Source organism: Paramormyrops kingsleyae, chromosome 16 (assembly GCF_048594095.1).
Source record: "Paramormyrops kingsleyae isolate MSU_618 chromosome 16, PKINGS_0.4, whole genome shotgun sequence".
Lineage (NCBI taxonomy): Eukaryota > Metazoa > Chordata > Actinopteri > Osteoglossiformes > Mormyridae > Paramormyrops > Paramormyrops kingsleyae.
The window spans coordinates 24,488,633-24,514,094 of record NC_132812.1 but is presented as its reverse complement, the minus strand read 5'-3'; the positions used below and the strand labels follow the sequence as shown (position 1 = coordinate 24,514,094).

At 55.1% G+C, this 25,462-nt stretch overlaps 1 protein-coding gene across 4 annotated transcripts in view; it reads left to right on the top strand.

The window, feature by feature from the left end:
* LOC111858343 (neuropilin-2-like) overlaps positions 1–24,984 on the top strand; it is a 47,661-nt gene extending 22,677 nt beyond the window's left edge. For 3 of the 4 annotated variants that reach the window (XM_023840021.2, XM_023840023.2, XM_072700894.1), the window contains 13 exons: positions 1,092–1,247; positions 1,336–1,505; positions 2,438–2,593; positions 6,559–6,703; positions 7,502–7,851; positions 8,206–8,350; positions 11,189–11,269; positions 12,043–12,183; positions 13,559–13,824; positions 14,581–14,677; positions 15,197–15,229; positions 21,696–21,755; positions 23,211–24,984. In XM_023840021.2, the coding sequence (XP_023695789.2) occupies positions 1,092–1,247; positions 1,336–1,505; positions 2,438–2,593; positions 6,559–6,703; positions 7,502–7,851; positions 8,206–8,350; positions 11,189–11,269; positions 12,043–12,183; positions 13,559–13,824; positions 14,581–14,677; positions 15,197–15,229; positions 21,696–21,755; positions 23,211–23,515 (2,105 nt within the window). In that variant the 3' untranslated portion in view covers positions 23,516–24,984. The other variant, XM_023840022.2, reaches the window with a different exon arrangement.
* Positions 24,985–25,462: the final 478 nt, after the last annotated feature.

Sequence of the window (25,462 nt, the reverse complement as noted above, 5' to 3'; positions counted from 1 at the left end):
CATGACGGGTCGTCAGCGTTACAGCAGGTTGTGGATCGAGGGGGGGGGGCGTTGCTGGTTCGAGATCGGGGAGGTCAATGAACAGATGGGGGGCGGGGCCACGTGCCACCATGTGTAAGCAACTAAATGCTACGACACATGGGGCATTATGCCCCCCCAGCAGTGGCAGCAGCGGCTTATATGCGCCCTGGCATGTGACACGTTGCCGGCTGTGGCCAAGAACAGAGTCCAGAGTCCCGGGTTTACACCAGGCCGGCCAGAAAGCCATTATGTCCGTTATTTAAGGTATTTGTCGAGGGTGGGGATTGCAGCTGTGCTAATGTTTAATCGGACACAGATACCAGGATATTTTATTTTTATCAGGCTGAGAGTGCAGGATGTAACACCCTCCCAAAATGAGAGAACTTGGCAAGCCAGGGAGAGCTGGGACAGCAGAGCCAAACTAGCGGGGGGGGGGGACTTTCCTGTTTCCTGGTGTGTCACCATGGCCCCCCCCCACCTGTCTCTCTACCTCGTCTTCCTCAGAGGAAGGGCCACTCCCTCAGGGTAAACTCAAAAAAGGGAAGACAGACTGGAGGAACGTGTTGATTGATGGGGGGGGGGGGCGGGGGGAGCCCTCAATTAGGTACCATGGTTCCATCTTGTTGATGGGTCAGATTGTTTTTTTCTGACCATTTGTTCAAGAGGCCCTTTGAAGTGCCCACTCTCCCTAAAAGAAAAATCAATGCCCTGAATCGATCGACGTTTGTTTCGACCCTCCCTTAACGGCGTCCATCCCTCAGAATCTCGGCGGGGCTGTGGGCCACAGGGGCATTTAATACAGAGTGGGGAGGGGCACCTCACCCCTCCCGGTCACTATGTTCTTCACTTGGCCTACATGGAGGAAAAAAACGTGTCTCAGTAAACCAGATAGAAAGCAGAAGCATCCACAAGATGGCGTCTGGGAGCTGGGGGGGGCTGGGGGGAGAGGCAGATGGGTCTCCTGTGTGAGAGAGAAGGCCCCCCCCTTGTTCAGTACAGGGAGCCATTTGATTGCTTTGAAATGTCCGGGGTGCAGCCCGTTCAGCGTCTTGATGGCTCTGTGTTGGCAGTGGGGCCAATGATCGGACGTTACTGCGGCACCAAGCCCCCGCCTGAGATCCACTCCTCCACGGGCCTGCTGTCGCTCACCTTCCACACGGACATGGCGGTGGCCAAGGATGGCTTCTCGGCTCGATACAACATGACGCAAAAGCAAGTCAGCAACAGTGAGTACCTCCTCCCTCCCTGTTACTCGCCATCCATCCATCCTGGGGTGCTCGGTCACATTGAACCCCCCCCCTCCCCTCGCCCCAGGCTTCCACTGCAGCACACCTTTCGGCATGGAGTCCAAGAAGATCTCGGACGAGCAGATCACCGCCTCTTCCTCCTACACGGATGGCCGCTGGTCACCCCGCCAGGCGCGTCTCAACAATGATGACAACGCCTGGACGCCCAGCGATGACAGCAACAAAGAGTACATCCAGGTGGGCCCCCAAATGCCTGCCTGCCCCCCCCCACCGACACACACACACGGCCAGGGGAGAGAAACACGAGAACTTCAAGCCACTACTCAACAGGCAGGAGCAGGACACTTAGGACAATGAAACAGTTAATGTAAGGAGGCAGGTGTCGGGGGGGGGCATCTAATGATAGAACAGCGAGCGATGACTGATACGGGTCCAGCGGCAGAGAGGTGTTAAAAGCAGCTCCAGCTGGTGTGCCGTTTATTCTCACACCGTCGGGGGTGGGGGGTGGGGGGTGGGGGTCTGTCTGGCTCTTGGTTAGCCGAGAGGGACGCTTTGAAAGTCCAGAGCAGCCGTCCAGCACACATCGAGCTTGTGTTCTAGAACTTTCTTCGGTTTTGCTCGGCTAGAAGATGGCAGCCGTCGCGCTGCCTTTCCCGCGCTCTGCTGGTAACTGCCCCCTGACTGATGAGGGTCCTTTCCACGGAATAAACACTTAGCGGGAATCCTCGGGGCTATCGATTTTTGTGTCCGAGTGCGTTTGTCTTCCCTCGGCCGTGGCTCAGATTGAGGGGGGTAGGTGGGGGGCGGTGGTCGAACGCCACACCTGTCCCTCTGACGGATAACGAGGCGTCCGCACGGCTCTGAACACGCTCGGGCAAACCGGGAGTGAGAGAGCCTCGCTGGAAGCACGCCGGGCGCGACACCGGACGCGCAACTCGCTCTGAGTGAAAAATCACACCTATCGTGCAGAATCTGCCGGTAATTATCACCGCAGCCGCCACAGAGATAACAGCGGCCTCCAGCCTCGTCCCCATCGATCGGCCAGCCCAGGGGAGCGTCCCAAGGCTCCTTCCCAGCACCGGGCTCCCTCCTTCCATGGAGCCGGCTAAATTAACCATGGCTTTCCCTCCTTCTTCCTCTCCCCTCGTCATCCTCACCGGCCTGCCCAGGTGGACCTGAACTTCCTGAAAGTGCTGACCGGCATTGCCAGCCAGGGCGCCATCTCCAAGCAGACACAGACCTCCTACTTTGTTACCACCTTCAAGCTGGAGGTCAGCACCAACGGCGAGGACTGGATGATGTATCGCCACGGGAAAAACCACAAGGTGGGCCCCTGGGTGCAGGGATGGGGGGGGGTGGGGGTTAACGGCCCTGCTGCATATACAATCCCACTATTTATCATTCGCGCAAAGCTGTCAGGGTGCTCAAGCTTAAGGGCATTTTGTGGTGGGTAACCAAACTGAGTGGGGGGGGGCTATGTGTGTGTGGGGAGGGGGGTGTGGGTCTGGAAATGCTGATGCTGCAGTTTCCATCAAACTTTTACTCGTTGACTATATCAGGCTTCGTGCTCGGAAGGGCAGGGCCAGGTGGATCATCGCGTGATCCGGTGCCATGTCCTGCCGTTGCTGCATCCAACTGTCCCGGGAGGAGGAGTACCACAGGAGCAGTGGGGGGGTTGGAGGGAACATTGAGCAGAGACAAAGCCTTTGGGGGTCAGCGGCAACCTTGGGGTGGGATGACTACATTTCCCATGAGCATCCTCTTCAATGGCAGCATCAGGGTCAAAGAGGCAGGGCTGCTGACAGAGCAGGGGAGAGAATAGCCGCTAGCAGACCGGGGGAGGGACAGGAAAGGGAGAAATAAATTAGAGATGCTGAATCAACAGCACGCTGAGGGAAGAGTGGCCTTCAAAGCAACCTGCCGGTGTCACAGGCCCCGAATCTGTTTTCTTTATTACCGAGAAGAGCTGGAAATCCTGTTTAGAGCACATCCGCTGTGCAGGATGCCAGCAGCTGGAGGGCAGGCCGGCAGAGTGACGGCAGCCCCACGGCAGGCCGGCAGCTGGAGGGCAGGCCGGCAGAGTGACGGCAGCCCCACGGCAGGCCGGCAGCTGGAGGGCAGGCCGGCAGAGTGACGGCGGCCCCACTGCGGCACAGGCTGTCTCAGGGGGAATGTCAGCATCCCTGTATTTGAGACGTGACGGTGCCTCTGTTTGGATTTATTAAGGAATGCTCAGCTGGCTTTGCCAGGGGGTCTTTTGTGAATCGTGAGCGATGGCTCTGAGCCCCCCTTGCACGTGCGTGTGTGTGTCGCACCATGCTCATGCTTTCCGTGCGACTCTGCCCTCAGCGGCACCATTTCCCGTTTCACTTGGACCGGAGTCCAAGCCGGACACTCCCCCCCTCCTACTGCTCGTGAAAAGTGCCCCGCCGAGAGACGTCCTGCATTTCAGATGGACATCGCCGTCTTCCAAGGCGAGAGGCTCCCTTTTTGTCTCCTCCCACACCACCCAGGGGGTGGTCAAAATTAATGCGATTCACGGCCATATATGATTCACGGGCTCAGCGGTAGATCTCCTCTGTAAACCTCATTCAGCTCTGCTGCCACATCGTCCATGTCATGGCAGGTAAGATGTGGCAGGGTGACCTGTTTTTTGTTGTGACCTGGTTAAGAATCTCTAACTGGCGCCCCCTGCAGTCCAATCCCAGGTCCAAGGTGGAGGGAGTTGGCCTTTGGCGGCACCGATCCATGCCTGATTGGCTCTGGTGACGGTTCACCCGGCTGGGATGTCATGGATTTGACAGTGCCCATCGCTTGTCCGACCTTTCCTGCCATACAGAGAGGGGAATCGGACCAATCCGTCAGGCTCTGCTGTGCAAAGCACCCTGATCCAGAATCATCATAGACTCCTGAGTCGCTGTGATGTCATAATAAGGCGCTGTGTTTATTCCAGCCTGGACGTCCCTGTGATGTTGCAGTACATCTCTCATCTTATTTGCCAGCTTCTGACAGCAGTCCCCCGTGTCACATTTTTTTCCACCATGACGGGTCTTGAGTTTACATATGTCCATTTCGATTGATGCGGCAATTTCCTCAACGTCACTTTTTCCTGCCATATGTAATAAAAAAAAAAAAAACGCTACCAGCAGTGACTTATTACAGTTTCTGTCGAGCATTATATAGTCATATTCATCAGTTTCTGAAATGCACGCTGTGTGTTGGTGAAATCCGCATCGCGTGCATGTACGTGTAGAGTGTAGGACGAACATGCTGCTTAACACGTATTCGGTACTCCAGTCGAGGGAATTAAATCTTTTGTATTGCTAAACTCCGTTTACATGCTCTCTGGATCCCCGTTGGCTCTTCCTATAAACGTGGGCACAGTCTCCTGAGGCCCCGCCCCCTCTACAGCAGCGCTGTGGGGGGGTGTGACATTCGCAGGCCTTGCATGCTGGGAAACAGAAGCGCATCTTTCAGAGCACATGTCGTTACTGCACACAGGGCAAAAAGTGGAGAAATAAATCTGGATGAGCGCCCCCTAGCTATCACCATGCTCCCTGCGGGCCCAGCTTCTGCAGGGAGGTGTCAAGCGGGACTCTTCCTGCTGACGCCATCTCCCCCGGGGTCGTTAGCTTCAGGCAGAGTGAGGCCTGATGGCTCTGTGCCAGCAAACTACCCCCCGCAACCCACACACACACACACACACACACACACACCCTTAGAGAGATTTCAAAGACAGGGTTAGCAGCCTGGGTCTTTGCCAGACCGCGATCCTACTACTCTGACAGCAGGGGGGGGCTTCTCATTCTGCATCAATGCACACAGCCTCCCATCAGTGCTTTGCATGGGGGGGGTCACCGTGACTCTCTGCTCCATCCTCCCATGATGCCCAACCCACCTCCCCTCTCGCTGCGTTCCTGCGGCTGATTCCCGTGCTCCCGCTGTCCTTCCCGTGTCCCTCCACATCGCTGTTCCGCAGCCTGGCAGAAGGGTCGCTGGGGAAATCTCTCACAGGCACCCGCCAGCTCAGCAAAGCCACGCCACATACCCCTGGCCAATTAGTCCATCGGTGCCCCCTGCTGGAGGGTAGCAGAATTGTAACTAGATCTGGACCTTGACGAGAGCCGGGAAGCAGAGGGCCGTGAAATGGCTCCTGCGATCTCAGGAAACCCCAGATACAGGCTGCGGCATGTCCTGAGCAGAGAGGTTACGGGGAAGAGCGGTTAGTCAGGCCAGACTCACCCCTCACTGGGTCGGGTGTCACCCCCCAGGCTCCCTACAGGGATGACGGATCCTGAGTCTGAGTTTGGCCCGTCAGCATGAGGCTTCCGGCTGTGAGAACACCGAAAAGGCGTCCTCCCTTCCTGCTTCCTGCCCCCCCCACCAGTCCGTCTAGCTCAGTGGGGGGCGGGGGCCTGTTTCATCGTGCTTGGCATGGGGACACATGCTGATGGGTGGCTCTGGGACAGATGGTTTGGGAGTCATATGTAAACAGAGCTTGCATGCCTCACTCAGACCCCCCCTGGGTCAGTTCTAATGTCATATTCAGTCTTGGTAATGCCACTCCCCCATGCCCCCCTCCCTCACATGCTGCGCCACATCAGGGGCAAGGGCATACTGCTCCAGCTAACAGACGATCTCAGCGACTCTGTCAGAATGATAGCCCCCCTATCTCGAAACTCGAAAAGGCTGTGACTCGCCCCTGGCCTGCCCTGAATGTCCCCCCCCCCCCCCCAGATACCCTACCCTTAGTAACATGATGCTCCTCTGGTCCTAATTCTGCCCATTGTACTGAAAGTTTTGAAAAACACCCCCAACACCTTAGACGGCCACGAGGGCCCGAACGTGACACAGCAACATGCCCCCCCACCTCAAGTGACAGGGGAGTCACCTGTCCTCCATGTTTGTTTTTGTTGAATAGATTAATAAATGGTCATGTGCTGTGGGGGAGGGGCTACGCTGAGCCATCACGTGTTGCTCAGTGATGGGAGCAGAGAGGACCCCCTCTTCCATGACCTGAGCACAGGGCTTTAGGGTCATGGGGGCAGATCTAATCAGCACCTGTTTACACTGTTCACCCTTCAGGAAGGCCCTGGCCACACCCCTTTCCTCACCACAAGAGTCCCGCCCCTTAGCCTCCTCTCGGCTGACTGCCCCCTGCTGGTGGGAGGCCTCCTGAAATCTTTCCCTGGGTTTGCACCCTGCAATAAGCCGTGTGCATTTCCCCAGGGCGCTACGGCTAGGTTCGTCGTCACGCCATCATGCGGCCCTTCCATGTGTCTCCTTGTAGATCTTTCACGCCAACACGGACCCCACCGAGGTGGTCCTGAACCGCATCCCACAGCCCGTTCTGGCCCGATTCGTCCGCATCCGGCCACAGAGCTGGCAGAACGGGATTGCGCTACGCTTCGAGCTCTACGGCTGCCAAATCACAGGTACGTACCCCCCCCGCCGCTGTCCTTATGGGCCGCACGACGTTATGCCACTCATCGGGCCCGCTTAGGGAGGGATAATTCGCTTTGGTCTATTCTTAGCCTGTCTGTGGTTACCTGGGGGGCTGTAATTCTGTTTGTCTGCCCCCAGCAGACGGCCCAAATGGTGATCTAGAGCGCTGACGTCATCGATGGCTCCTTCACACTCCACCGATATTACGTTACGCGACCCCCTTTTGTCCGGGGAGGGGGGTCCGCCCACTGCACCCAGCATAGATGAAAGGCCTGAAATGGCCCTCATTAGCAGACAGGGGGCCCGTGGGTCACGCTCGGCGGCCCAGTCTGAGTAGAACAGTGGGGGGGGGGGGGCAGGTGGCCCACAATCTGGCCTGCAGCTCTGTTTCTCTCGATACCGGCCCCGAACGCCCACCACAGACATGTGTGTGTGAAATGGCTGTTGTCAGCTCTGGGTGATTAGCGCCCCCCTGTGTCCGGTGCAGCCTCCTGCGGCCGTCAGCTGTCTCGCCTCATGGTCCCTCCCCATCAGCCTGGCAGAGTCTCAGCAGCGTGACTCGGCTCATTTGCTCTCCTTCCCAGGGTCGACTTGCTTTAACCCATTGGGGGCTTGGATGCCGGTGGGTTTCTGGCGCGTCCGGGGTTAACCGCTCCGCGCTGCCTTGCCCATGTTTCCTTATTCATCCCCAGGCGTCACCCTGAGCCCTTCATCCCAGCCACCTTAAAATGCCAGTCTCCTTTAGCCGGGACTCCACCCGCCCTGACTGATTCCCCCCTCCATGACAGACGCCCCCTGCTCGGAGATGCAGGGCATGCTCTCTGGCCTGCTCCCCGAGGCGCAGATCTCCGCCTCCTCCACGCGGGACCTCCACTGGAACCCCGGTGAGGCCCGGCTGGTGGGCAGCCGCTCCGGCTGGTTCCCGAGCTCCACCCAGCCACCGGCGGGACAGGAGTGGCTGCAGGTGGACCTGGGCTCCCCCCGCAGGGTGCATGGCATCATCACGCAGGGGGCACGCGGCGGCGACGGCGGCTCGGGGGCAGAGAACCGGGCCTTCGTGCGGAAGTACCGGGTAGCCCATAGTCTGACCGGCAGGGACTGGACCTTTGCCATGGACACCAAGACCAGCCAGCCCAAGGTGAGCATAAGGGTGAAGGTGGCCTGCAGGACCATGTGCAGCCAGCAGGGTGCGCTCTGGAGAACAGAATAGAAGATGCCCAGTCACCCTGACTAGGATTAGTGGTTAGAAGATGATGGATAGATGGATGGATGGATGGATGGATGGATATCAGCCATTAATTGCTTAATTGGGGGGGGGGCTTCCTCTTAAGGGGGTAAACCTGAAGTTTGGGTGGAGCCTGTAGTTTGATATCAAGAGTGGTGATGTTTCAGTGTTGACTGGGAGGTGGTGCTTTCGGTGGGGGGGGGGGGGTGGTTAATGTGCCATTCTGAAATAGGTCTTTACACGCCCCTCCCCCCCCCCCCCCCACAGATCTTCGAAGGGAACACCCACTACGACGCTCCGGAAGTGCGCCGCTTTGAGGAGATTCCTGCCCAGTTTGTCCGCATCTACCCTGAGAAGTGGTCCCCAGCGGGCATCGGGATGAGGATGGAGGTGCTCGGCTGTGAGCTGCAAGGTGAGCCCCCCCACCCCACACAGTCAGTCAGACAGACTCCCCCCAGCCCCCCCACCCCACACAGTCAGTCAGACAGACTCCCCCCAGCCCCCCACCCACACAGTCAGTCAGACAGACTCCCCCCAGCCCCCCACCCACACAGTCAGTCAGACAGACATTCCCCCCCCCACCCCGTACACTCAGACAGACACACCATACCTCAGAGCTGTCTCCTTTCTGCACGTTTGTTCGTGTTCAGGAGCTCAGGGGGGTGTCAGCGTATCTACATGCTTCAGTTTTGCCCCCCCCCCCCCCCCATGCCTCAGCCCCCGCCCCCACCCCCCCTCCCCAAGCACAGTCCCAAAGACTGATCCACGCTCACTCTCTGAGGCTGTGCAGCTCTGCTCCCTTCTTCACAGAGTAAACATCTCAGCTATGCTTCTCCACCCTCCTTTCCCATGGGGGGGGTCAGCCTCCTCCACACCTCCCTCCCTGCCTCTTTTTTTCCATCTTGTCCGTGAAACATTCTACCGACCTGTATTCAAATAGTCATGTATGTATTCATACAGGCAAGTGTGGATTATCGCAGTCATTTGTTGGCTAATTGTTGGTCACCAAGCCAGCCGTCATACGCACACACAGACACTGAAAGAGGGGATTTTGGTTTCTGAGAGGTGGGTACGACAGGCCAGAGACGGAGCAGATCACATAGATCTGCCGTGGAGAGTCTGCTAGCCGTGTAATTACACCTTCTTTCCGGATTAATTAAAAGCGAAGGCTGGCGCGGGTAAGGGTTTACTTAAAACTAAGCTTTGTTCTGCTCTCCTGAAGAGCGTTACAGCACGTGTTTTAATGAGATGCTGAGGGTATATTAATCCCCTCGATGGAGACTCGGCTCTCTGGAGTGGGGAGTGTGGAGACGATGCGAGAGAGTGTGAGATAGCGTGAGAGAGAGAGAGACTGACAGAGAGTGAGTGTGTGTGTGTATGAGAGAGACCCCGTGTGAATGTGAGAGGGTGTGTGTGTGTGTGTGTGCGGGCTCCTGCTCTGGCCCACTCTCCACACCCCTAATCCTTAGCGACCATGTCACGGTGCCTCCCCCCCTGCCCCCCCACAGCTGCTGGCAGACGTCGGCGTAGCACAGCCCCTCTGCCAGGGTGAGATTTACAGGAAAGCTTTCTGCATAATTGAAGCTGTTTTTAATGTCATGTCACCGTGAAAGTGCTGTGTCAGGGCCATTGGCTCGGGGAGCGCCGGGCCGGGCCGGGCCGAGCCGGGCAGCACTGGAAGCCGCCCTGCCGCCGTGGCAGGCTCCCGGCCTGGACCGCCTTTCAGTGGCTGCCAGGCAGGCAAACTGAGGCCCCCCCGTCTAGGGGGTGCTCTGGAATTACCCTTGACAGGGTAACTGCCGAAGCGAGCTATGATCCCACGCAGACGGACGCACGTGAGCAGTCCCCATGTCACCTCTGACAGCTGGTGTGCCATCGAAAGGTCACCCTGTTTACACTGTGTCAGGGACTGACCTTTAAATATACTGCAAAGAAATCTTAACGGAGCCGTGTGTAACAAGGAGCTTCCCGCTAATGCTAATTTTGCAGAAAGACTGTGGGGGGGGGCATAAGAGGGAGAGGGAGACTGAAAGTGGGGGAGGGAGAGAGGGACGACGAAGCGGGGAAGTGCAAGGTGGGGGGTGAGACAGACACACAGAGAGGGACAGGGCAGGTGTGTGCTGTGTCTCTGGGCGCTGTGACACTGGCCTTCCCGGTCCCTGTGTGCTGTGTCTCTGGGCGCTGTGACACTGGCCTTCCTGGGCCCTGTGTGCTGTGTCTCTGGGCGCTGTGACACTGGCCTTCCCGGGCCCTGTGTGCTGTGTCTCTGGGCACTGTGACACTGGCCTTCCTGGGCCCTGTGTGCTGTGTCTCTGGGCGCTGTGACACTGGCCTTCCCGGTCCCTGTGTGCTGTGTCTCTGGGCGCTGTGACACTGGCCTTCCCGGGCCCTGTGTGCTGTGTCTCTGGGCGCTGTGACACTGGCCTTCCCGGGCCCTGTGTGCTGTGTCTCTGGGCGCTGTGACACTGGCCTTCCCGGGCCCTGTGTGCTGTGTCTCTGGGCACTGTGACACTGGCCTTCCTGGGCCCTGTGTGCTGTGTCTCTGGGCGCTGTGACACTGGCCTTCCTGGGCCCTGTGTGCTGTGTCTCTGGGCGCTGTGACACTGGCCTTCCCGGGCCCTGTGTGCTCCTGAAAAACAGTTTAAAGGGCACAGCAGCATTTCCGGTTTACTCTGTGTTCCGTCTTATGGAAGGGGGAGTCAGCCAGCAGTTCCCCCCCGGGGGGAGGGCGGGGGCATGTCAGGATTGGGGTGATGGCACATGAGTGCATGTACCCATATGCTTTTGATGGCTGATTACTGCATGTCCCTTGGCGGGGGCGGGGGGAGGAATAATTCCCATGCAGCTTTTTCGCTCGTAGGCCCCGCTGATATGGAAAGTAATGTTCACACGGTGTGTGAGGATCCCCTCACAATGGGGGCCAGATTAGGTCACGGCAGGCCTGATGGATCACAGCAATATGTCTGAGAAGAGCCCGGAACAGCTGACCTGTGACTGCACAGGCAGACAGACGCTGACATAAACACACGGCTGCACAGCAGGAGCCCGGCAACCCTGTAAAACCCCGAAATGCTTAAACGCAGGTCTTCCTTTCTGTATGCATTACCTCCTGAAACCTGAGAATCCCCGCCTGGCTGAGGGGGGTTTAACTCCGCTCTCAAACGGCAGGATACCGATTCTTCAGTGGCTCACAGGCCACCTGAGCTCCAGGGACAAGCCCTCACTAACCTCCGTTCTTGTTTCTCCACAGAAACCACTTCACTGGCCAGCAGTATCACGCCCACATCACCCGTTCCCGCAGAGAGTGGCACGACACAGAGAGTAGTGTCTGGTGAGTCATGGCCTCTGGGCTACCCATAAGCCCTGACAAGAGAAGGGAACTACACTACCCATAAGCCCTGACAAGAGAAGGGAACTCCACTACCCATAAGCCCTGACAAGAGAAGGAAAATCCACTACCCATAAACCCTGACAAGAGAAGAGAACTCCACTACCCATAAGCCCTGACGAGAGAAGCGAACTCCACTACCCATAAGCCCTGACGAGAGAAGCGAACTCCACTACCCATAAGCCCTGACGAGAGAGGATAACGCCACTACCCATAAGCACCATCTTGGGATAAGAACTCCACTAAATGCCTATACTCATGAGCTTAATATGAACATAACACAAGGTCTCAACTACCCAATCTGTCAAACCCATTGGATAAATAACAGCAGAGAATCTGGCAATGTTACCAACATGTTATAGTTAAAGTAATACTTGTAAGCTGAACTGATCCTGTTTTTCCAGAGTAATCCAGTGCTCCCAGTATGAGTATGGTCCAGTAGAGGTTTCTCTCATCGTGGGGTTTGGTACGAATCAGGCTGCACTGGGAGTGATTCACACATTCCAGTGGCTACCCTCTCTGACTCACACACATGTTCACACATACACACACACACACACACTCACACACTAGCTGGGTGGTCCCTGAAGGCCACATGAGATGGTTCAGAGGTTCTGCAGGGAGTTTGGCCCAGTGAGACCTGCACTGCATTCCATGTTTGATGGAAATAAAGCTTTCAGTGGCTGATCTCACGCCCCCTATCACCCACCCCCCAGCTCCGACCACCACCCCCTCCTCACTGGGCGACGTGTGTAACTTTGAGAGAGGCCTGTGCGGCTGGACCCACGACCCATCGTCCGGCCTGAACTGGTCCCAGCGTGGTACCGGAGGCAGGGATCCCCTTGCAGGCTCTGACGGTAAGTGTGCCCCAGCCCATCAGTCTCGCGGTTTCCAAGGCGACGTCCCGCTTTGCATTAGAGGCACGTTCCATGTTTTACTTCATGCCGTAGGACTGGGGGCAGTCTGAGCTCTTCACAGGAAATGCAGTGTCCACAGCCTTAAAGACGTCAGGCATTAACCCCTGGGGGGCCCAAACACGACCCTTTACCCCCTTCGCTCGTACACAGAAACACGCCTGGTTTCTTGATTTGGGGGGGTGCCCCCCGTTACTCTCCCGGCTGATCACTGACCATAAAATTTCCTTCTGCTGAGTGACCTTTGAACAAATCTTTAACTTTTAATGGTATAAAAACCAGGGATAAAAATTTGCTTTGTTAGCGAGTTAGCATTTAGCGGCCTTGGTGAGATTTCTTTAAGGGTTTGTAGCCCTTTTCAGTGGATTTTATGAACCATTCCAGACAGGTTGAGATGGAGCGTGAGAGTTTCCGCTGTCCGACTCTTCCCTGAAAGCCGACGTCCTGGGAGGGGTAACTGGTTATCGGTGAGGGTGGTAATGGCCGCTTGTAGGCTCTCAGACCATTTAACAGTTCTTTGCCTGTGGATGCCACAGAAATGCAAGTCATTCACCTCTAACGCGATATTCAGGTTAATAACCACCATTTAAATGTTATTTATTATGGAATGCATGGGGAGTGAACAAAATCACAGAAAGATCACTTGAAAAAAGTACTTTGACTTCAAAGTAACTGAATCGCAGCTGCAAACAGCTACCAAGGTGATTCATTAGGCTGAATACCAATCAGCAGTGTGCGTGTTGGCCTTAAAAGAGGCTCAACAATCAGCACTTTGATATGAGTTTTCAAAGCAACATGAAGCAGCTAACAAGGTTCCAAAGAGGCCAGACAGTTTTATGTTTCAGGGGGCATGGTCTGAAAAACCATGACAGCATATACCTGTGCTCAAAACCTGTATTATGAAACGATTTTTAAAAAACGTAACATACTGTCAACGTACTTCCTTAACAAACGCAGCAGAAGGACTATAAACAGAAGCTTATTATTACCCGCAGAGTAGTTAAGGGGCTCGCATATAACTGCGTCCGTTTATGAGATCACTTTTATTAGCTATAAAAGCCATTTGTGTCACTGCAGTGAGATTTGGGTCCCACAAGCCACAGAGCAGAGCATTCTGGGAGGAGGGTGTAATGATCCAACCATGAGGGTGACCGTGCTGTCAAAGTCACACATGGCACACGATTAGTGATCCAATCTGGCCCCCACAGGGGGCCCCTTAGTAGCTTGGCGGTAGCATCCCAGATAGCCAGGGAATCGGTACCGTTTGAGTGCTTCTCTGTCCTCTCTGACACTTGCCTCTGCTCCACACCTCGTGCAGAATCTGGGAGCTACCTGTCCGTGGAGGCCAGCCCCAAGACGGCCGGCCAGCGGGCCCGACTGCAGAGCCCCGAGGTGGGGCCCGAGCGTGGCCCCTTCTGCCTGCTCTTCTCCTATCAGCTGCAGGGCGAGGGCGTGGGCAGCCTGCGCGTGCTGCTCCGTGCCGCCGACGGCGATGAGACGCAGCTGTGGGTGCTGCAGGGAGACCAAGGACACGCTTGGAAACAGGGCCGAGTCACCCTGCCCCGCTCGCCCAGGCAATACCAGGTATACTCAGCAGGGGGCAGGGCTGTAGATCCGGGCGGGCGGCTAGATGGTTGTTCTGTACAAGAAGACCCCCCTCCTCAAGTAAGGAAAAACGATCAAAAATATGCATAGCAACAGGTGTCGAGCAGAAGAGATCCAGACACCTGTGATTAACCAGGAAACACCCCGACGAACAGGCAATTACTAGTCACTGCTTATATACTTACAAATAAACCACCCAGCCGAACGCCTAATTGATATTCCTGCACAGACGTAGCAAGCAGCCGAAACTGACTAATGAGGCTGTGAGTTCATTAAAGGCATTGGTGATAATGGTGGGGGCCGTGGCATTGGTGATAATGGTGGGGGCCGTGGCATTGGTGATAATGGTGGGGGCCGTTTCCCGCATGAAGGGCGGCTGTTCGCGGTTGTGGGGAGAGCCGGCGTGACGCTTACAGCCACGCCCCTCTGCGTTCCCCATAATGCACTAGGAGAGGGACGGGCATCAGGATTCGGTCCATTTAGCCTCGGCTGCTAGAATTAGCCGTCCCGTGGGTCTATCTCCATCCATTGGCCACGGTGTGGGAGGGGAAGCTATCGACGATCATTCGGGCTGCCCTGCACAGGCGTGGGGGTGCAGGTAGCAGAGTCGGTGGGTTCAGGGTTTTCACGGGACCCTGCTGTACCCTGGGAAATGGTTCATTCCCGGCTGTGAGCACAGGGCAGTTATCAGCTGTGTGAGTGACTGAATATTAATGTAAATGATCCTCTTCCTAGGTCATCATGGAGGGAGCCCTAGACTACGCAAGCAGGGGTCACATCTGGATCGATAACATCCACATGAGCTCCGGCACGCCCCTGGACGAGTGCAGCCGTAAGTGGGCCTGTCCGCATCCTCACACACACACACACACACACACACATACACACATGCGCAGTCTAAGGATTCCTGTCCTTATGGGGACTCTCCATTCATTTCTGTGGGCAAAGCTCTAATCCCAACAATGACTATCTTGACCTCTACCCAGCCCTAACCTTAGTTTTTTTATTGCAGTCATTGATTTTTATGAAATTGAGTTTCCCCTTGTGGGGCCCGAAAAAATGGTCCCCACAAAGTCAATATAATTTTTTTCACATTGTGCCAACATTTGGTCCCTACAATGTAATGTATACCTGGAGCACACACACACGCACACACACGCACACACACACACACACACACACACACACAGTGAATGTTCTTCCTTGACAAAAACAGAAGGGAGATGTTGGCTGCAGCCCTTAATGCGATTCTGACACATCCCTCCACCAAAGACCCTCAGAGGCCTTGTCGCTGTCCCTCCCCCGCCTGTCTGACACTGACCCTAACGCGGCCCCCCCTGCTCTCTTTCAGAGCCGTTCGAGGCCTTCCCCCCCGACGTACCCGGTGAGTCTCACGCGTCTGAATGTTTCTGCTTTGTGTGGCACGGCTTGCACTACCCGGTGGGGGGGGGGGGGCAGCCCCACTCCCTGCCCTGACCCCCCTTCACCCTGAGCCCCACTGCCTGTCCCTCAGCTTGGCACCTCACGGACACAACAGGACATGGGTGACGGGTCACGGGCATCCAGATGCACCGTTTGGGCTTCACGCTCGTTCCCAGCATGCCCTTCACCCAGCCTGTTGCCGTGCTCCCTGTTGCTGTTGTATTTATAAACAGGCATGACGACGGGCTCCTCAGCATGGGGGGCCTGAGCCTGCCGCTGTCGTGTCTCAGAGAGTTAGCTACTAGCATGCTACGTTTGTCATGTGCAGCAGTATTGCGAGAACGCCAACCGCCCCAGCCCCTGCGATCTGTCTCTGCCACGTTCCCCGCGCCGCCGCAGCTAGCGACCGAGTGGGTGAGGGGGGGGGACTTGCCGTCGGCGGCACACAGCAATTAGTGTGGCGGGTGGGGCACCGTGTGCAGTCGCTCCTGCCAGCTCAGCTCAGCCCCTTGCGGAGCCGTCCAGGGCTGCCTCACCCCACTGGAATTAAAAAGGGAAATTGGACCTGGTCCAACCCACGGTCGCCGCTCTTTAGCCAACGTGGGCTTGGAAGAAGCTCACCAAAAAATAAATAACCTAACCGCTCCCCCAGGGCTGTGCATCAGGGTGCTGGCAGAGTCACAGCGAGTCCAGCTTCTAGGATGAGATGCTGTGGTGGTCCTTCGGAGGTCTTTGAGGTCCTGCGCGCTGGTCTGCTACCGTGGGCTGGGCGTGCCGGGTCTCCAGGTCCGGCTGGGTTCCTCTGGTGGCGGGCAGAGAGTCGCGGCATCAGCTGTTCCCAAGGTGCCGGGCTGTAGGAACTCACCTGTCCACTCGGGGGTCTTTGGGGCTCGCCAGTCTTTGGCCGCGCTCCACCCACTCTGTAGAGTATGTGGGGGATGTGCAGGGCTACTGGCTACCCAGAAGGCCGCGGGTCGCGCTCCCCACTGCGACGCTCGCTGTTCCTAACGCTGTGCCCGGATTTTGCTGCCATAAACGCCCCTCCCCACTCCCACCCTCTGGCAGAAACGGGCATGTTTTTCACACCAAGCCTAACCGCCAAAATGAAAAGTCAACAAAAGAGGGTCCTAGTGAAGCTGGCGTTGGATCACATGACCACCAGGAAAAATGACCCCCCCCCCCACCTCCACTTCACCATCCAATATTGGTGTGAAAAACTGCCCCTCATGCTTGCATAAGACCTAGTACATAATTATACATGCGTGCGATCAGACCTACATAGTTGCTGACTGATGCAGCGAGGCAGCCTCAGGGAGCCAGCATGCCTGTACGTCTGCGATTGTCTGTCCTGCGATTGTCTGTCCTGTCTGGATGCCTCGGCGAAGCGCTCCATTCCAGCCTGCATGCCTCCATACCCAAGCCGATTCTTCTGTGTCTCTCCACCAGAGGGCCCCCTTGCCGACGGCAGTGATCCCACAGTAGACACGGTGTCGGTCCAGCCCATTCCCACCTACTGGTATTACGTACTGGCCGGCGGTGCCGCCTTGCTCCTGCTGGGCTCGGCCGCCCTGGTCTTGGCGCTGTGCTGTCACCGCTACCGCGTCGCGGCCAAGAAGACCCAGCACTCGGTGGCCTATCACAGCTCCCAGTTCGCCGGCGGCCCCGCCCACGGGCCGGTGCTGGAGCCCACGCTCACCGTTAGGCTAGAGAAGGCAGGTCGCTGCTCCTAGTGGCCGGCGAGTAGGCAGGATGCTCGGCCCTGGGCACAGAGACCGTACCACTTCTCAGACTCTCTGCGGGGGTTTGCTTCTGGATGCCACATCCGAAAAGAAAAAAACAAACAAAAAAAAAACATACTGAGAACTATGTGAAAGAAGCTCATGGCTGTGGATATGGCCTCTGGGATGATTTCGCAGGAAAGTCTGGATGGAGGAAGGCTGCTTACCAAACGGCACCCTGCCCCCCCCTTTCGGTGCCAGACAGCTTTGTGCCATTTCCCAGCGCACGGCGAGACGTTGGGACTCTCCCGATGGGGTTCTCGTCTCGAGGCTGAGGTCCTCGTCGTGGTGGACTGTCCATCGGCGTTGCGATTAGCATCTGGCTGGAATGCTTCAAACGGATCCACACAGAGTGTCCAAGCAGAGCAGGGCCGGACTGGAGGAGCCTTCATGATGCTCGGAGGACTGGTCACGCCCCCTGCCCGCCGCCACATGAGCGGGTCTCCTGTGTGTCTGCCTGCGTGCATGTGTGTGCGTGTCTTGGTTCCAGGAGGACTTGCTGCCCGAATAAACAGAGTGCAGATCCAGCCTGATCCAGCCCCTCCCCCTCCATCTCTCACTTCACTAGAATCCCCGTGCGATGGGGTGAGGGTGGAGGTGTGGTGCATGAGCATATCCGATCAAGCTTGTGGTTAAGAACAATCTTGCGCCACGATTGGCTGTCCTGCACCTCCTCAGTGTGACACCGGTGCCACCGCCCTGTGACTGTCACTTCCGGAGATCTGGGGGCGCGTGAGCGCGAGGCTGGGACCGTGTGCCTGATCCTGCATGCCTGCGGGGGGCTGTGTTTGTTCTCCGATATGCAAAGGAAGCCCTAACCTGCCTTATTACGTCTGGTTGCCGGGGAGCCCTCACGTTACTTTGGCCTTATCCCGCTGTTTCGGAGGGAGGGGGGAATTTCTCCGCGCCTGTCATTTCGTTTTTAAGTCTTTCCGCTGCTGCTTATCTTGCTTTTTGGGATCGCACAGGAAAATGGAGGGCAGATTTTACCGAAGTGTGTGGATTTGCTCAGGTTTGGTCTGTGGTGCTTTTTGACAAGGCCTGACGTGGCTGTTGGTTGATTCCCCGCCTGTAGGGGGCGATTCATCAGCAGCCATCAACCGTGTGTAAACAGGGAAAGGGAGCGGCTTGGACTATTAGAGTCACCGTGATCACGACAATGGAGGCTATCTTTAAAGATTATTTCTTTAATCTTATTTATGTTCTGTTATACCGTGACTAACTTGCATTAATGTGTAATAGCTGCTTCCGTTTGAGACGCCTAAGTGACATTTTGAAATCTCCGTCCCTTGTTATTACTGTGTGATTATCAGTATACGTTTTGGTTTAGTAGTGCAGTGCTGTAACTCGGAAACCACAGTGGGCGGGGCTGCTATCAGTCACCGACTGGCCTCCCATTGGATCACGAAAGTGATTGACAGTGCACTGCAGTCCCTCCCACCATGGCTTCTGAAGGCTCATTTCCCCCCATCACTCGCAGTAATTAAACTCCCTCGCCTGCCTCTTCTGGAAATTGCACCTGAAAGACTGCAGTGCCAGGGTTGTGGGGAAAGGGCCCGTGTTTGCTATGCTGTTTATTCATCATCCGGCACACAGAATAGCGGGCAGGATTTTGCCTCATTTATATATTACTGTTCAGCCTTCTGCCGTTACTGTTTTATTAGTTCAAGTGTGTTTCAAGATTTTAGGATTATAACAAGTATTTGAATGTGTCTTTCATTTTGGGGCTTTTGTGTAGATTGATGGATCTCTCTCTGAGTGAAGGGAAGATGTGCTACCTTTTCCCAGAAGGTCGTCAGACCAGATTATCTGCTTCACTCTGAATGATCCCATTTCAACCGGGGTTCAGACTAACGGAAACACTGCACGCATGAGAAGGGGTGACCGCGACCTGCCCGGCCCGGCCCGGCCCGTCTGCTCCGGGCTCTGGGACTGCCGACAGTCTGTCGGGTTTCCATGAACTCCAGTGTCCTCCCAGCCTGCTGCTGTTTTTTCTGGCGTGGCTCTGAGGCTCCCTGGCGGGTGCAGTGAGGTGGACCTGCTGGTCGCTTACTGAGAATTGCTTTCTTTTCTGAAGAGCAGGATGGAAGCACAGAAGCACATAACAGCTGACTGTACCTCTCTGTCTCTCCCTTTCTTCTTCTCCATTCCCCATCCTCTCCCTCTCTCCTTCTCTCTCCCCCATTCTCTCTGTCTCTCCTGCTCTCTCGTTCTTTAGATCTCTCCATCTCTCCCACCCTCTGCCATTTTGTTTTTCTCTTTCTTGTTATCTAGCTCTTTTCTTCTCTCCTTCTCTCCCCTTCTCTCTCTGTCCCCAGTCTCTCCATCTCTCCCCATTCTCTCCCTCTCTTTCTCCCTCTGCCATTCTCCCCTCTCTCTTTCTCTCTCCGCCATTCTCTTCCTCTCTCCTTTTCTCCCCATTCTTTCCCACCTTCTTTCCCATTCTCTAGTCTTCTCTCTCCCTCTCTCCTGTGTTCCTTTCTCCCTCGTTCTCTAGCTTTCTCTCTCCCCCTATCTCTCCCACCCTTTTTCACTCTCTCACTCTCTCTGCCCTGTTCTCCATCCCTCTCCCCCTCCCTAATCTCATATACCGCACATAACCGCATTAGACCCCCGCCTCTCCCGCTCTCATGGAGAATCCAGCCAGCTTTCTTGACAGGCTTCACCTGTTGCATTGTGGGTAGATGCTGATGGAGGTTGCAAACTCTCAGTTCCTGTATGCGAACCCTCTGCAGTTTGGCGTCATCAGGCACCATAAAATCTGCTCGTTATTGGTGGGCCGTTGAGTGTTGTGCATATGTATTATGTCAAACCCGGCTCATAATTAGCCTTTGCTAATGTCACTTGTCCTCCGTAGAACAGTCATTCAGTGGGGTTCCCCATATCCCATCCTGCTGTGGTCAGCATTTACTCTCCACCCAAAAATATGCACCTGTTGGCCAGTATAATATCCTAATGTCCACCGGGGGGGGGGGGTCGGTCCACCGGGTATCTTAAGTACCCCCATCAGGAAGGAGGCATTTAGGGAAAATATAAAGTTTCAGATTCTCAGACGAGCCACTTTTAAATCAGGTGCTGCCATTCTGTCACTCTCTACTGATTAGTCTCGGGCCCTTAATATTTTTTAATTAGTTAATGGAGCAGATAACATTTATTAAGCCTGCTGTACGCTTATTTCTCCGATTCCTCCCCCCTCGCTGCCGTGCCCGAAGGAAATATTAATGAGAAAATGCACTCAGAGGGTCCTGAGCTCGGCAGAGTGGATCAAGCCTCCCTGCCAAGTCAGTACTCTCACCCCCCGCCCTAATCTACCCCCGCACCCAACTGTCAGTTCTAGGGTCTGTGGGAGAAAGAATAAGGATATACAGACCAGGGCCCCCCTTAGTGGGGGCTGGATCCCATTAGAGCACCATCTCCCAATCCGGTCCTCGGGAACCCAAAGTCGGTCCATGTTTTTGCTCCCGCTGAGCTCTCTGCCAGACTGTCCACATTTTTGCTCCCTCTCTGCTCCCTGGGAGGGAGCAAAAGCGTGGACTGTCCGTGGGTCCCTGAGGACCGTATTGGGAGACACTGCGTTAGAGACATCAGTTGCTGGTGGCTTCGCTAGGTGGAGGATGGTGGTTCATCTCCCAGAGGAACCTTAGTACTCAGACAGAAAACTATAAATTCCTGGTTGTTGTTTTTTTTATTTCTCTCTTATCCTCTTTCATCCAGAGATCCTGACTTGAAAAATGTCCAGTAGATCTGCATTTGTTTGCTTGGGATTGGGGTGGGATCAGAGCAGGATCTGGATTGGCCGCGAATGAGATCTGAATGGCAGCCGCGTGTTTCTCCCAATTGTACTTTTCTGCCTCTTTTGTGAATGTAGGATTTTCAACTGTGATCGTCAGACACTTTGAGCAATGTTCATGCTGTGTACCTCCACTTTGCCCGTTTAGAAGACAGAAAAATTAATGAGACATATTTTAGCCTGTGGAAATCAATGTTATGGGAAACGTTGTGTGGAATGTAATAATAAAACGCTATTTTTCCAAAAGCTGGCCTGTGTGTCTGTGCTGTCTGCATCCACTCTGTTCTGTCTTCCTACATGAGACGGACTAATCTCTGCCATAACCCTGCAGCCGATGATGCTTCTTTAAAGTTGGTCCGGGACTGAAAATGAGAGAAGTCTAAAAACCATTTAAAGACAGTGATTCCCTTCCCTTTGATGCAGAGAGAACAGGCTCATTTTTCCCTTTGAACATGTGCTGCCAGGAGTTGCCCTTATCTTAGACGGCGCTCGCTGTCGGTCCGTGAGCGTAACGCACCCCCTGGCCATTAGTCCTAATATCACTGTTATTCCCACGCACGTCTGCGACGCCTCCTTCGTGATTCTTACGCTAAAACCCTTCGGAGGTCTAATGACTCGGGGCCATGGGGCGAGTGACAGAATGAGCGTGTCTGATGGTGTGTAATGTGGCTTCATGCAGAGCGCCGTTCCGGAATGTTCCGCGGCTACGCCTCGGCTCAAGGTCGTTAGGTAACGGGGGACTTCGTCCAGTCGAACAGCTTGAGGCAAGAGAGAAAAATATCAGGGTTTATCCTGAGCGTGAGCTTAAGTCCCCCCGCTTTGAAACACTGAAAGCATCACCCCTCTCTTCTTTCTTGTAGGTCGGAGGCCCGTATTCATAGAGAAGGAGCGGCCTTTCGCCATTGGCCACACCGAGGCAGGTGAGACGCCCCTCCGCTCAAAGCTCCGCCCAAATCGCCGCGTGTTGCTGAGGTCAGATTTCCTAAAGTTAGCATGGCTTAGGGTACGACAGACGCTCCCGTTCTGAGACTTGAACCTGGAGATCAGTTCCACCCCAGAGTTTCGGGACCCGCGCCCTTCCCCTACACGAGGGGTGGCGTGACGGGCCACAGATCGGTACTGGTTCCCGTTCGCTCCGCCGGGGTAGGCCCGTGCAGTCGCGCTTAGACTTCGTGAGCGATCGCCTTTTCTTCTGCTACATTAGATTCTTTCGAGCAGTAAATGTGAGAATCGCCCACCTGCCAGGTCGCTGCCGTTTCATAGGGGAGCCTTTGTCCGGAGGATGGAGGGAATGTATGGAAAAAAAAGTCATTACAGCAGCAGGCTGAATCTGCTCATCACCTAGCTTTTCATTACTGCGCCTGGCACGCACTCTTTCTTTAAGAAAATAATGAAATGCTGCTGCTGGCTTACCATCACAGGATGACACATATATTAGGAGTTGCCAGAGCAAAATTAACGATAAACAGATGCCTGGGACATTTTTATTAGTTTGGGACCGATAACGAGAAACGTGCTTAAGGCGGTGCGGCGCTCTGCCACTTCCGCCGGAGACGGAGATACGGTCCGCGCGAGTCCGCGTTTATCCCCTCGGTCTGGAGCTGCGTCGGCGCCGGGGAGTGGAGTGGTTTGGGGGGGGGGGGGGGGGCGGGGCTCGTTGTTTTCTGACCGAACTCCAACATGGAGGGAAGCAGACGCAAGTGAAACGGTCCCCACTGAGAGTGCGGGTGGAGATTTTCCAAGGCTAGATGAGGGTTCGAGGAGCACCAGAGACGCAGAAGCGCCCTTTAAGGCACCCGGGAGCAATCCCATGATGCAACAGTGAATGCATCTGCGGTTGCCATTGTGCAGGGTCCTTTCCAGACCTGGTCTCTCCGTTTGGTCCACTGGAGAAAATGTTGAAAGTAAAGATAATTACTTAGCTCATTACTGATTTACATTTAATCTCTGTTCCAGTGGATTTATATAATAGATGAGAAGAAGGCAACCCTGGTCCTGGAATGCCAGTATCCTGCAGGTTTTCTGTCCTACCTGATTAGTTACTATCTGCCTGAGATAGCAGGTGTGGTTCATCAGAGACCAGATAGGATGGAAAACCTACTGATGGATTTCCTACCCCTGCAGTAGAGAATAAGAGCTTCAGAGAGTCTCCCATCTCTGGTTGTCTAGAACAGTGTTTCCCAATGCGGTCCTTGGCAACCCACAGACAGTCCACATTTTTGCTCCCGACAGCGGGAGCAAAAATATGGACTGGTAGGGAGCAAAATTGGGAACCACCGGATTGGGAAACACGGCTCTAGAACCTTGGGTATTTTTGCCACGATGCCCTCCCCCCCGCTGCATTAACTCCGCCTACTCCCCATCTCTCTACCCAGACCCCCTCTTCCTGGGGTGGAGCACGCCGGGCCCCACGTTGGAGCCCCCGGTGACTCGCGTCCTGGATAAGGACAGCGCCTGGCTGTACACGCTGGACCCCATCCTGCTCACCATCATCGTGATGAGCTCGCTGGGCGTGCTGCTGGGTGCCGTCTGCGCCGGCCTCCTCCTCTACTGCTCCTGCTCCTACGGGGGCCTGGGCTCCCGCGGCTCCACCACACTGGAGAACTACAACTTCGAGCTCTACGACGGCATCAAGCACAAGGTCAAGCTCAACCAGCAGAGGTGCTGCTCCGAGGCCTGAGGACAGGGGTGGGGGCATGGTGGGGGAGGGGAGTGCCAGTCCCTGCTCAGCCCCCCCCCTCACGCTCATTCACTAGAAACTCACCCCTCTTTTCCATTCTCAGTGGGTTGGGAGGGGGTGGGCACAAGGAAACCATGTCGCTCTTAATCACCTGCTACTGAAATGGAACCGACTGCAGAATCAGAACCACAGGACCCAGAGGGGAGCCTGCTCATTGGATGCTGAAAAAAATATACAAAACATATCAACTTTGAATGCCTATCCAAAAAAGAAATATATATATATAAATATAAATATAGATTTTTAAAGATTGACTTTTTAAGCAGGTGGATGACCTTAGAAACCTATGGGGAGGAGTGAGATCTCGGTCACCTCCGTGTTTTTAGATGCTCTCCTGTGTTAGACCCGTGTCTTGGCGATGTTCTTTGTTCTGTTTTCCCTGTTATCCGGGCCACTTTGAGACGTAATTGTTCTGTGACGACCGGCGCGGCCATTCGCTTTCTTACGTTTGGGTCTTATTGCAGCTTGTAATGTTTTTGTTCCACGTTGTTGCCCGTTGGGGGGGGGAGGGGGGGGGGGTTCTGTCTTATTAAAGGGGAGCTCTCTGGCTGTGTGTTAGGCTTAGCGTAAGGACTGTCTTATGGGGGGGCTTCCCTTCTGGAAAGGACCGTTTGTTTTTTTTAAACGCGTCATGTACCTGCAACGTTTACTTCATTGCAACCTATGGATTGCTGACGGCGGAACGTGCCAGGAGGATTGTGGGTAGCGTGGCCGCCAGTGGGTCAAGGATGGGAAGAGACGGGTTACGACCCCCAAGAAGCCTGGTCACCACCCCCCTCTGCGTGCAGAAGACCTCGGGGACATAGTTAGAGGCCCTTGAAGATGAGGGCAGCGGAGGGATGAAAGCCACTTTTTTGGACACACGTAGGAGCCTTAAGCTAACTGTGTTTGGAGGAGAGCCATCACGAAGCACCGCATCCTGGATTAAAGACAAAACGAAAACTACCGCTGGCCAGGCAGATGCCTCCGCGTCCTCCACGCCAGCCAGTCCAGCCCTGTGACAGCGTCCGTCACGGGGGAGAGCCGCAAACCCGTGCACCATCACCGAGACCGTACCCTCGCACACGCCGAGGCAAGTAGGCCCCGGTGCACCTACACGGTCACATCCGTGATTGGCTGATGGGGATAGAGTCGTGCTTCTGCCCCCTGCTGGTTTCAGTAGACTCTTTTCCAAGTGCCTTGGATTTCACTTGACTCAGTTCCCACTGAACTGAGATAGTATTACCTCTTCTGTCTGGGACAGGGGGCAAGGACAAAATAAGCAAGGAAGGAAGGGTGGGAAGAAGCTTCCGGCACTGGTCAGATGCTCAGTCGGTGTTTGTAGACTTTGTACAGAAATGTCTTTTTTAATTATTATTATAATTATTGTTATTATTTAATAAAGGGTTGGTAACACATAAAAGACCAAAGGCGTGTTTGGTTTGGGTCCCTGGTCACATGTCTTTGGAGGGTTTTGTAACCGGTGGGTCGAGGGGGGGGTCCCACGAATGAGGTGAATGTGAAGCGCATGAAGACTCAAACATGCACTGCCATCACCACACTATAAATCTCTGAGCTCCCATTGGCTGGCACCTTCATTTAGGGGAGGGGCCACATGGTATTTCTCTGTTAGGTGTGTTCTATGGCTAATGGTAGTCACCAGGTTTACCGTAATATTTAAAAGATGTGTGCAAACACCGGATGCACTTATGCATGTGTGGCATCGCCATGGAAACACAATACCCACAAGAACAAGGTATCTGATTGAGTGTCATTGCCGTGATGGTAAACATCTCACGCCTTCGGTCAGACTCCAGCTGGTTGTGCTCATCTGCTCGTCTTCCTGTTAGACCAGCAATAAAAATCTGGATGGAGACGCTGGCAAACGGCAGCACCAAGGTAAAAGAA